Source organism: Danio aesculapii, chromosome 24, assembly GCF_903798145.1.
Source record: "Danio aesculapii chromosome 24, fDanAes4.1, whole genome shotgun sequence".
Taxonomy (NCBI): Eukaryota; Metazoa; Chordata; class Actinopteri; order Cypriniformes; family Danionidae; genus Danio; species Danio aesculapii.
This window is the reverse complement of record NC_079458.1, coordinates 19,469,113-19,482,992: the sequence shown is the minus strand read 5'-3', so window position 1 is coordinate 19,482,992 and position 13,880 is coordinate 19,469,113. Positions and strand designations below refer to the sequence as shown.

At 37.3% G+C, this 13,880-nt stretch overlaps 1 protein-coding gene across 1 annotated transcript in view; it reads right to left on the bottom strand.

Annotated features, from left to right (window-relative positions):
• The window catches only part of ctnnd2a (catenin (cadherin-associated protein), delta 2a), a 644,499-nt gene that overhangs the window by 356,263 nt on the left and 274,356 nt on the right, over positions 1–13,880 (bottom strand). The window contains 1 exon segment of the mRNA XM_056450831.1: positions 4,377–4,570. Within this exon segment, the coding sequence (XP_056306806.1) occupies positions 4,377–4,570 (194 nt within the window).

The window sequence follows — 13,880 nt, the reverse complement described above, 5'->3', positions numbered from 1 at the left end:
TGACCCCTGGTAAAAGCAGGGAATAAGCTGAAGAAAAGTGAGCTAGTGAGTGAGTGAGAAAATAAATTAACAATTCAATCAGCCAATAAAATTAAGGAAATGGCCAGATTGTGCCAGAACTGTGTAAAACAGAAATAATTAAATATAAACAAATAAACAAATAATGAAATAAATAATCAAACAAATAAATAAACAAATAAATAAATAAATGAAATTAAATTAAGTGCTCTCAGTGATGACTTTAAATGCCTCATAGATTGAATGAATGAATGAATGTGATTGGCTACAATCCTAAAACTGCACTAGATGTTATAAATAGAAACATTCGATGGTCTTCTGTTTTTTTTTAAATGAATGAATGAATAAATTAACAAATGAATAATGAACCAAGGAATGCACGAATGCAGGAACGCACAAATGCACAAATGAACGAATGAACAAATGAACGAACGAGCAAACAAACGAGCGAGAGAGTGAGCGAGCGAGCAAGCGAGCGAGCGAGCGAACAAACGAACAAACAAACAAACGAACGAACGAACGAACGAACGAACAAACAAACAAACGGAAGGACAGATACACAAACAAACAAAAAAACAAAAAAAATGAACAAATAAATGAACAAACAAATTTTTCTGTAAAATAAATCAATCAAACAATTATATAGTTCTAGAATTTTTCTAGAAGAGTTCATTAACAATATAATAAATCAAAATGAATAAATTTTTCTGAATTAATACATTTCAAGGGAAACCACCAGAAAAAAAGTTCTCATGTGCCACTCAAACTTTGATTGTAACATTCTTTTATTCTCAGGAATATACAGCTTCCTGATAAGAATTTAATGAATGAAATGGAAAAGCCGGACGAATCCTCTCAAGTTAAAAAAAAAGATTGGATTGTGAAGATTTAAATAAAGGCATTTAAATTGCTCAATATCATGTTATACTGAGGAGCAATTATATTCATCATAATCTATCTACTGCCAAAACGTTTATCTTTCCATCTTTTCTTACTAAAATGAAGAACGGCATCCTGGCACACAGAGAGAAGAGGAACCCCTACTTGAAGAGACTGCTACTGGTTCCTGATGTGGATGAATTATTTAGAGTACAAGAGGTTTATGGCGTTAAAAATATCTACATAAAAGCACCTAACTGATGCGTTGTGTTATATAAACCCATCCCGGAGCAGACAAGCCCTCTTCAGATTACCCTCAACAGAATCAACCCAACAGTCCACGCAATAACACAAGAGAAAGAAAGGATGCTGGAAAAACAGTAAAAACATTAGGTGCTGAAGCTTAACTGATAAAAACGTGACAGTACAAATGAGTGTTTAAATGCTTCTATGTGTATTTAAAAAGAAATCAGAAGAGCATCGAATGTTTCTATTTATAACATCTATTGGAGTGTTAGGATTGTAGCCAATCACAACATGGTTGTTGAGCATGTGAATGCAAGGGCCAATTATGAAGTGGTTACAATTATCAGGATATGCTCTATTCACCTTATTCTTCGCTTAGGAGAGGGCACAGCCATTTGAATCTTTTGGCTCGAGACTTCTGCTCTCATTCACTTCCATTCATTTTTAGACGTTATAAACAGCTCGTTATGCTGCTTGATGTTGCAAACTGATATTTACTTATTATATTATTCTGCTTTGTCTGCATAGTCATGCAAACACTTTTTTGTAGATCGAGTAGTTTGACCGTTTTCTGCCGTTTATTATTTCTAGTCATTTCACCCATAGGCAACTGAATTGTGAGTTCTAAAACAATCATAAAAACAAGAGCACTTCCACATTGAAGAATAAGGTCAATACTCTAGAGCAGTGTTTCTCAACCATGTTCCTGGAGAACCACCAACTCGGCATATTTCCATGTCTCCTTAACAGAGCACTTAGCAGAGACTAAACGACCTGTGATGGATTGGTGGTCTTCCAGGAATGTGGTAATATTTGTAGTGCTAATTAAAACAATCTCCATGCCCAGCAAGCTTTTTTTTTAAAGATGTCTAATAGAGGTCTAAACATAGTTGTCTTAGCTAAAACAAGGTTAAATTTGTCAGTGAAAATAATCAGAAATGAATGACTACACATATAAAGTCTGTCTAATCTCTCTATTTGACTACTGGTCTAGTTTTGGGCTATTCTTAGACGTCTATTAGATTTTCACTGACAGTCCAAGTTTAGTCTTGTTTTAGCCAAGCTGTCTACGTTTAGATGTCTATTAGATTTTCACTGACAGCCAAGTTTAGCCTTAGTTTAGCCAAGCTGTATACGTTTAGATGTTTATCAGACGTCTATTAAACACAAAATTGTTTTCCTGGTGGTTCTTTCTAACACATTAAATGTACAGTTATTGTTGGATTTTGCTAATCATTTATTGCTAATCAATTATTTAAGGTAAATAGATTTGTCTTTTATGCCCGAAAGAGCTATTTAGAGATTTTGCAAATACGGCTGCAGAATGAACAGACTTTCCTTGAATATTTTAACATCAACAAAGTATAAACACCATTTAACTAACAGATTTATCATACATTAAAACCAGATTTTTATTTTTATTATTATTTTAATGAAAGTTTGGTGAGCAAAATTCAAATAAAAGTTCAGTGAGCATAATTATCCCCTCAAATGAAAAGTCTTTCATTACTTACTCCCACCCTTGTGTCATTCCAAACCATTATGACATTTGTTCATTTTCTGAACACAAGAGGGGATTCCTTTTAATCAAATCAGACATTTCTGTCCTTCATCTAAAATCTGTTCACGCAAAATTCATCAAAGGGTTCATAAAGAGATTAAAAAAAAATCCATAACGTACTTAACAGTTTACTCAGAGTCTTCTAAAAAGAAACAATCGTTTTATATATGAACAGATTTATTCATTCATTCATTTTCCTTTGGCTTTGTCTCTATTTTAGAGGTTGACACTGCGGAATGAACAGCCAACCATCCTAGCATATGTTTTACGCAGCTCTTCCGGCTGCAACCCAGTATTGGGAAACACCCATACACACTTATTCACACTCTACGAACAATTTAGTTTATTCAATTCACCTATAGTGCATGTCTTTGGACTGTGGGGGAACCAGAGCACCCAGAGGAAAAACACGTGAACACGACATGCAAACTCCACAAAGAAACATCAACTGGCCCAGTCGGGACCAGAACCAGCAACCTTCTTGCTGTGAGGCGATACTGCTAACCACTGAGCCACCGTGTCACCGAACAGATTTATTTTAGACTTTATTCACATATAAACATTAGACAGCAAACATTATTCACAGCATCCAGATTTGGTCCTGGAAAGTCAAGCATGCTTGCTTGTTGCATGAAAACCAATGAGATTCATTTGAACTTCTGCAAAAACCAATGACATTTGTTTGCATGTCAAGCAGCTTTCCATTCTGTTTGGAAATAAATAAACTTTAATGTGAATAAATTATGTTATAATTTTTACTTTGATCACACTAATCACACAGAACCATGAACTTGTCAAAATTCAATACTGAAATCTTGCTACTCTGAAAGCACTACCTGAAAACAATACATTTCTTTCTTTCAGTATACAGAAAAAAACCTTCCAAGCAAGAACAACGTGTTTTTTCTGAGAAACTGCCTTAATTTAGAACAAGAATGTTTTCAAAGAACCTCCACAGAAACCTCCCCCCCTTCGACTCTTTCAGAAACTACTGAGGGTCTCGAACGCTGGGTATCTTTCATTAAAAGACAGAGGGCCTATGTGTTCATTAAAAGTGTCAAAGGATGAGAGAGGGAAGAGAACGCAAGGGTGGGTGAGCGAGCCAGAGAGGATGTGCCAGTGTCAGCTTTATCGTGACCAACCGCTCAGCCACTTCATCTGTCATTTGCATGCACTAAACATCCGGTTAATTAGCGAGCACGGAAGAAAATTAAACATTTGTGGTCTGAACACAAACCGTACCTTTCTTCTAAAAAAAATGGGAACATTTCTAGCTCGTAGCAGGTGCGCGAGACTCATTTAAAAGAAATGAAAGTTGGGAGAAACCGCCCTGCAGGGTTTGCCTGTAATTACAGTCTCATCAACAGGGCACAATTTAACTCCCCGGATAATGACAAAGTTTGCTCAATGCGATGCAGTACCACTGGCGTCTGCTAACAAATGCTTGGGTCTTGCAGTTAATTGCTTTAATCAGGTCTCCAAATCACTTTTTAGGCAGCAGCTTGAAACATGATCCCAGCTGGAGCCCGGAAATCATTTTGTGCCAGTCCCGAAAAAAAAGAAAGAAAGCAGAAGCACAAGCAGAAGCCACTACATCCTGGATTTTGGCGGAGAAAGAAATAGGACTGATACAGATACTGGGAGGAATAGAGGAAAGAAGAGCAGCGCTTACCTGGTTGTAGCTGTGTACGGCTCCTCCGGGCTGGCCGCTGGAGCGTGGAGGGGGCTGAGGCTTCTGGGATTGCGGTGCGGACAAGCAGTCGCTCAGGGCCAGGGTCTGATTACTGTGGTAGCTGGCGGAGTACTGGAGGGAGCCCTCTGGGTTCGAGCTGAGCTGCAGTGAGCTCTGAGAGAGCAGACTCGGTCCTGTGTGCAGAGCGAGAGCAAGAGCGAGAGGGAGACAGAGAGAAAGAGAGAGAGAGAGCAATTTCAGCAAGGCAGCGATGCAGCCCTCAGCCTAGCAGAAATGGCATACATAATTTATTAGAAGGGGAGGAGTGAAATAGAGAGAGGAGCAAAGAAGGAGCGAGCGAAAGACAGCACGAGAGATGGGGATTAAAATGACAAGAGAAAACCCAAAAGCGAAAGAGCGCGCAGAAGGAGAGAGAGACCAAGAAAAATGGAGTGTGTTAATGTTTTTGTGTGTCAGCAAACAACCGAAGAAGACTGGGGATGGGCAGGAGCGCCATCAATCACTATCAGTCAGGAAAAGACTAATGGTGTGGTGACTTTTTACATTTTATCTACCAAACATTTAAGACAGACCCCTAAGGTATGAATATATTATTTATTTTACAATACACTTTATGTTCTCATATCTGTGCTTACAATCTACAAACAGTAACTAAGAGAATACTGTGTAACATAACCAAATTGTTTAAAGCAGGGGTGCCCAAACTTTTTCTTATATATTGGCCAAAAACCAAACTTGATTGAGGATTGTGGACCGAAGGTAAAAATAGTTTCCATGGCTAATTTCCTAATTTATTTAATAATGCTTAAAAATGACTAAAACATTGCTTTATATAAACAAATACCGTATTTTTGTACATTTTATAATAAACTTATTACAGTAAAAATAAAAATAAATCTGATTTATAACCAACCCACGCTCATTCTGAAAACGTAGTCCTGTGGACGTTTCTGGAGACTGCAAAATACGTCCTGGGAGGTACATATTTTTGCAGTTTTTGTTTTCGTGAACCCGCAAGAGGATGCTGTGTGCGGCATCGACCGGCCAATCGACTTACCCACCCTACTCCTTCCCTGTACCCAACCAGTTTTACCGATTGACCCGCCCACCCCCTTCATTCCCAAAACCAAACCGCTGATTTTACAAAGGCCATCCAGAAAAAGAAAAGCCCTCGTCTGGTTTTTACCACGTTTTCGGATTTTCCAGTGCAATCTCAACCATGTTTATTCACTCGTTCATTTTTTTTTTTGGATTCTGTTTTTGTCTTACCGGAACCTTTCTGGAACCGTACTTTCCCTGGACTCGAACCCAGTCGCTGTCATTGTGGTCAACTCCTCTCTGCGTCTCAAGTCCGCCGATGTACATGACGAGCTAACTGGACAAACTGGTTGCGGAGGGAAAGCCCTCCACACAGAGGTAAGCGGTCAGCCGGTAAGCACCAAAAGGAACGGCATCACACCGCCCCGCAGCATTCGCTTAAAAAAACGAAATGCAGCCATACGTACCTCCCGGGACGTATTTCGTGGTCTTCCAGAAACTTCAGAATGAGCCTGTGTTGTTTAGAACAGAATTACACTAGTTGTTGACTTGCTTTGCTCACTGATGTCTTCTGCATAGTCCTCTATCTGTCGAGTGAGAGTATTTATATATATATATATATATAAATCAGATTCATTTACAATATTTAATTGAAACATTTAATTTCAGGGGGGGTTTTGTAGCTCAGCAATAAAACACAAAAAAATTTACGTCAAATTAGAAATGACGATCTCTGTGTTAAAAGCATTCAACCCGACCCTCTCCATCAGTCTCACTCTCTTCTCAGATGGGATCTCTGGTTTAAAGTAACATTCTGGGGTAGTTTTGGGTACAGTACCTAGTTATTATCCAGTTTATGTCAGGATTATGATAAGAATAGAGTATGTGCATGTGAACTGTAAAGTCAAGGGCTACAACAAGAGCTTGATTTGAAAGTGCCATCTTTGCTAATTTAACTGTACATGTCATGTCACTAATATGGTCAACTAAAACAACACACCATATACAAAATATTTTACAACTATCCAAAATCAAACAAAAAGTGCTCAGGGGCTGCTTAAATAATCTGTCTGTGCTTTTCGGGTAAGGAATTCATCAGAAGAAACAGCCGAAGAAAAATCACTCGAAAGCACACAAAAAATATAAAAAAAGTATTAAAAAGCCAACAATTAAATAAACAACGATTAAGAACTGCAATAATCATTCATTCATTTTCCTTCAGTTTAATCTCTTTTAGAGGTCACCACACTGGAATCAACCGCCAACTTTTTCACCATATGTTTTGCACAGCGGATGCCCTTCCAGCGACAACCCAGTACCGGAAAAACACTGCCATAAAATGAATCCTATATGTTCTAATTTATTATATTTGAGCATATTTTCTAAACACAAATCAATAACTAAATGAAAACATTGATACACCTTCTGGGCGTAAATTGGATAAACCAACTCACAAATATGCTCAGAAATATTTGCAAAGAGGTAGCTAAGACATGTTACTATGAGCTATTAGATATGCCATTGTCATTTACATGCACACACATGATCTCTTTCTCTCTCAATTAAATTAAATTAAATTAAATTAAATTAAATTAAATTAAATTAAATTAAATTAAATTAAATTAAATTAAATTAAATTAAATTAAATTAAATTAAATTAAATTAAATTAAATTAAATTAAATTATTGCTTTATTGGCATGACAAATGTTACAAATGTATTGCCAAAGCATTTATAAAGTTATAAAGAACATTCAACAATCAACCTTTATGAATTAAACAGTAATAATAATAATAATAATAATAATCAGTATATTTACAATGATTCATTTCTAATAATCTGGATGTATCTCTCACTCTCTCTCTCTCTCTCTCTCTCTCTCTCTCTCTCTCTGTCTGACCAATCAAAGCAGAGACATCTAACTGATGAAAATATCAAATATTGTGCTGCCAAAAGCATGATAACAAACAGAATTCTTCTCTTCTGCATTGTGCATTTAAAATCCTTTGACGCTCGACAAACTGAGATACAATAAACAGCATCGGAAGTCCTTCACAACAATATTCAAAGACTTGCATAAAGATAAATAGTTTATATAATCTAAATGTATGAAATATATAAATAAACAAATTAAAAGTAAATATATTTAGACCATTTTATAAAGTTTATTTATAATGATTTATTTGTAATAACATAGTAACAACTTTAATTTTCTACCAACTGCTTTATTTATTTGATCTATTTTATTACTGGACTTTTATTTTATTACATTCAATTCAATAATATATATATTTTCCTCAAGGCCACAAAGTTATTTATTAACACAGTTATATATTTAATTGACATCACGTGTCCCCTTTCTACAGTACCTTTCTCTCCATTTATCTGTCAAATACTTGAGCAAACATAATGAGTAAATGTCCATCCCTGTCAGATGACAGAGATAAGCAGCAGTATATTTGGAGAGGGGCTGCAGGCCAATCTGACAGAACAATACATTATATCAACAATTCATCGTTTGTCAAGATTTCTATCAACCCTGCAGCCTTCAGCGAGCCCATGTACAGACTATCAGTCTCTATCGCAGATTAGCTGCTTACTGTGAATATAATGATTGTTTTTTTTCCTTTTCTTTCTCCCCATACTGTGGCTTTAAAAACAGCTTGAGTTGAAGCATCTCCGGTTTCACAGGAGGAGGATGTTGTCTGCTCTCTTTGCACTATGCAATAATCTATGGCTCCTCTATCAGACAGATCCATCAAGCTGGACTGGAGAGATAACAAAATTGGTGCATTATTCCAGACCATAATAGCCTGCTGCTCTCATTTATGCTTCCATTGATCTGAAAACCTCTGATCAGAGGTGGGGAACACAATGCAGATTTGGTTTACCTACAGCTTTCCCCTTTGATCATATCACCATCAAGGTCATCTGTGTGGTATACTATATGGTGAAGTCTTAAATTGCATTAAAGATCAACAAAAGCTGCAGTATGATCAAGGGGGAGTACAATAAAGGTAACGAGGGAATTAATGAAGCAAAAATGCAAAAGAAAAAAAAAATTGTGTCCAAAATTTGGCATACAAAAATTATTATATACTGTACATATAAACAATAATTCTGTCTGTTTTTTTTAATCTGATTGGCTGATAGCCGTGCAATATTCTGCAAATAACAGCACTCCTACAGTCTCTTTACCTTTCACCCTTGTGTATTACTTGTGTATACAGCGACAAGTAGAGGACACTCTACAGTTTGACAAACATTGCTGCTGTTGGACAACATAATGTACTTTCAAGTTGTTTTTTGGTCGAGAATGTAGTTGTTTAGATTGCAACTATGCAGTTTATTTATAAGCATAGTGCCTATTTTAAATATTTATAATTTTGGAGCATCAGATACAGTGCATCGGCGAAAGGGGTCTGGATGTAGACCTGCAGTGCAATCTGAGCTGCATCCAATGCTTTTTAATGCGCTCACCTAACTCCAGTCCTAACCCTACCCGTCACAGTGACGTCACTCACTCCATTGACTGCATTGTGTCTGACATTGCATCACTGAGTGATGCAATCTCAGCTTGCATCATAAAGGCTGCATCCACAAACTATTGGTATCGGCTGCTATCAGCCTGTCTGAGCAGACCAAAGAAAGTGAGCCACAAGAGACCACATAATAAATCATTAGGGGAGAAAAACAGCATTTTCTCAGCGCAAGTTTCAAACTACAGCTGAACAAATCATTACAGATCAGGTAAGTGACATCCTAAGTCGATCTCTCTTTTGTATTTTGTAGTGTTGTATTTATACCACAGAAACTGGTAGTGTTTGCTTTGCTCTGTTTTTTTTTCAGGGTTAATTATTGTAAAATTAAGATTCCAACAGAAATATCTTGAGAAATCTCTGTAGATTGATGGCATTTCATGCCGTTCAGCCTTATCATCTTAAAATGTGAACAAAATCACCTGTTGCCATCACTTTGGACATTCATTCATCCATTTTCTTTTCGGCTTAGTCCATTTACTAATCTGGGGTCCACAGCGGAATGAACCACCAACATATCCAGCATATGTTTTACGCAGCGGATGCCCTTCCAGCTGCAATCCATCACTGGGAAACATCCATACACACTCATTCACTACGGACAATTTAGCCTTCTCAATTCACCTACACCACATGTCTTTAGACTGTGGGGGAAACCGGAGCACCCTGAGGAAACCCATGCAAACGCAGGGAGAACATGCAAACTCCACACAGAAACGCCAACTGACCACCAACCTTCTTGCTGCGAGGCGACAGCACTACCTACTGTGCCACTGGGTCACCCACTTTAGAAATTATGCTAGAGAATCATTCAAATACTAACTCTATGGTGTTGTTCGTGAACTGGCAAGGGTTTCTGCTGTTCTCATCTGAAAGTAGTTCCTTGTACAAAAGGGTTTTTGAGACTCTGTGTTTGATTTTTTTTATATACACTATTATGCTGCCGAACTGTTTTATAAATGCAATAATACAAGGCACTCGGCCAACACACACCTCCCACCAGTGCCGATATACAGCCATATGACACTGCTACTCATTTGATATTGCTCATATATCTGTTAACAAATATTAATACATACATTTAGATTTAAATATTTTAAAAAAGATAGACAGTTATGCATATATGACCAATCTAGAAACTGAAAATTAAATAAAAAAGCAGATAATTAAAAACACAATTATGCATAAACATGTAATTATGCAGAACATACAAACTCCACACAGAAATGCCAATTGACCCTGCCGGGGTTTGAACCAGCAACCATCTTGCTGTGAGACGATTGTGCTACCCACTGCGCCACCGTGCTGCCCATAAATGAATAAATGAATAAATAAATAATAAATAAATACACACTTATGCATCAAACCAAACAATTATAAAAAGATTAAACAAAACAACAAATGGAGTTATGAATTTATAACCATCCAAACAAGCAAACAACCAATCAACCAACCAAACAAATAAAATATTAACAAAATAACACTCATGCATAAAACCAAATTATAATAAAAAGATTAAATAAAACAACAAATACAGTTATGAATTCATAACCAACCAAACAAGGAAAAAACCAACCAACCAAACAACCAAACAAGCAAATGAATACATATTTCTGGAAATGTGATTGCCCATAAAATAAAACAAATAAACAGAAACAAAATGGAAAAAATATATGCAAGCATTTCTGTACTATCAGCATTTCGTGCAATAGTTGACTTTCCTTTTAAAGATGTTAACTGAATTCTCAAGCATCATAACAATAATCTCCGGTCAAAAAACTGTGTTGCTTCATCGTTCTTTCACTTTCCAATTTCACAGTATAACCGAAAACAGTCTGATAAAGGCGGAGCAAACCATTACAAACAAAGGAGTAGGGGTAAAATAGTGAATGTACACAACTAAACATAACAACATGTGTAAACTGTATATGAATTTGAGCACTATTAATAAATTATATCAGATAAAATTATAGCTCTTACAATTCTAAAATAATAGAATAATCCAATAATTATGCACGACTAAACCAGAATAAATTTATGGCATAAACAATAAATGTAAATACATAAAATAAAAAAGAAAGCAGTAATGAATGTGCAAACAAAAACAAAAAATAAAGAATAAAACTGCAAATAAAATAAGCAAATAAAAAACGTATATAATTAACGCATGCATAAAACATTATAAATAAACTTTCAATTTTGAATGAACAAACTACAGGCTACAATTTAATAATGACTGCAGCGTTCCTTCTGTATGTTTCTTCTCTCTTAAATATTCATTTCCATGTCCATTTTTGCACAGGTTATTTTGATCCTCATGGAAATCTCATTTGATGCAGTCTGTCTAAAAGGCTGCAGCTCTAGCATCAAAGCAGTGACACTAAATATAGCAGTGAGCGCACCTACAGTATAGTGTAAGACACAAACACAACTCTTACACATCAGACATCCTCCATCCTCAGTCAAACCTGCCCAGGAGATCACTCACCGCCTTAAAACAGAGCGGCTGGATTAGCTTAACTGAGGATAACACCTCCATACATGTAAAGCAGTGTTGCTGAAACTCAAACATCAAAGACTAGGCCAGAGCCCAACACTGTATCACACAGAATAAATCACACATCCCTGATGTACAGTACAGGCCTCCAAACACCCCTTCAAAAGCTTCTGTGCTCAATCGCTCAGAGAAAACATAGCTACTCCCATGACCGTTTCCTTTATAAAGCCTTAAATTAACTGTTGGATCACTCCAGAACTGATATACCATAAATTCTGCAGTATATTAGCTCAAAACTAATTCATTAATTAAGGAAAATATGAGATTGTTATGCATTGCGTGTTGCCACATACACAGTGTCTAAAAATTGGGAAATTTATTCTGTCGTGCTGTGAATATGGATTACTTTTGTTTGTGTGGACAGCAGAGACTAAGGTTGAGACTGAATTTGGTTGTCTGCATTTTGCATCCTGAAATTAGGGGTTGGAAGTTGAAAGCCTCTATTTCCACCTGAGGTCTCTATTTCCACCTGGGATTACTCATCCCGAGGCCCCCAGAGACTATGCAGCGCCACTGATGCGATCCAAGACCAGCGACAAGATGATCCCAAGGTTTCCATAATCCTGGACCAGGCCGTATCCTGAGCAGCTGCTGTGGTGGTCATGGAGGAGTGGAGAGCATGTGACACTTCAGGGACAGACGAGTCTCGCTGACGTCCAGCTTCTCCAGCCTCCGGTGTCTAGACTGCAGCTCTGCACAAGACATTTGGTCATGGGAGAAATGGTCGTGCCCAACTGAGCCTGGTTTCTCTCGAGGTTTTTAATTCTTCACTTTCGCCAATTGGTGAAGTTTTTTCCTCGCCGCTGTCGCCACTGGCTTGCATGGTTTGGGATCTGTAGAGCTGCGCATGGATTTGCTCTTCAGTGTTTGGAACTCTCAGTAGCGAAAATTAAACCAAACTGAATTGAGCTAAACTGAACTGAACTTAAACACTGAAAACTGGACTGACACTGTTTCAATGTACTATGATCTTCTAAACGGCCTTTTATCATCTTCGTAATATAGCCCGCTTACGTCCTTTTCTCTCGAGGCCTGATGCTAAAAGACTCATCCATGCTTTTATCACGTCTCGTTTCGATTTTTGCAATTCTCTGTTCTGAGGGTTACCAGCAAATTCTCTCAAGATATTACAATACATTCAAAAGTCTGCTGCACGTGTGTTGACACATACATCGTCTTGGTCGCACATCACTCCCATACTCCAACAGCTTCACTGGCTGCCCGTCAAGTCTCGTATTGATTTTAAAACATTGATTTTAACATATAAAGCGGTTCATGGTTCTGCTCCAGGTTACATTTGTGACCTAATATCCATTTCCTCTACCTCTCGCTGTCTACGCTCTGCCTCAAGTCCTACGCTGTTTCAGCCTCGCTGCAAACTCAGCACCATGGGAGGTAGGGCATTCTCTTTCCGTGCTCCCAAACTGTGGAATGGTCTTCCCACTGACATTAGGAATGCCGGTTCATTGGACGCTTTTAAACAGCTACTTAAAACTCATCTTTTTAGGACTGCTTTTAATTTGTGATATCTCTTTTATTCTTACCATGTTTTTTATTGTATTTTTTATTGTTTACTGTGCCCTACTAAAAAAAACAGCTTAAACCAGCCTAGGCTGGTTGGCTGGTTTTAGCTGGTCGACCAGCCTGGTTTTAGAGGGGTTTTGGCCATTTCCAGGCTGGTTTCCAGCCATTTCCAGCCTGGTCTTAGCTGGTCAGGCTGGAATGTGACCAGCTAAACCTGGTCAGGCTGGTCAAGCTGATTTTAGCTGGATTTAGCTGGTCATTTTCCAGCCTGACCAGCTAAGACCAGGCTGGAAATGGCTGGAAACCAGCCTGGAAATGGCCAAAACACCTCTAAAACCAGGCTGGTCAACCAGCTAAAACCAGCCAACCAGCCTAGGCTGGTTTAAGCTGGATTTTTCAGCAGGGTGCTTTGTTGCTTTTACTTTCTCGTAAGCGCTTTGGGTTTTAGAAAAGCGCGTTATAAATAAAATATATTATTATTATTATTATTATTATTATTATTATTATTATTATGCGAAGCTGCTTTGACACAATCTACATTATAAAAGAGCTATAGAAACAAAGGTGAATTGAATTGAATGTGACAGGAAGTAAATCAATTCCCTTCAATTCTCTTGAAATCTTTTTTTGTTGTTGTTTTCTTGCATGCCATTGAGAAATTAAACACATGTAACAAGTATAAAATTACTCATGAAAGGAAAATGGCAACTATTAACTTCTGCAACTATAGTTGCTGGTGGGCTTAAATGGGTTAATTAATGTCCGGCATTTAAATTTCATCAGAAAATTAGAAGCAATCTGAAGATTAAAAATTTAATACTTCCAT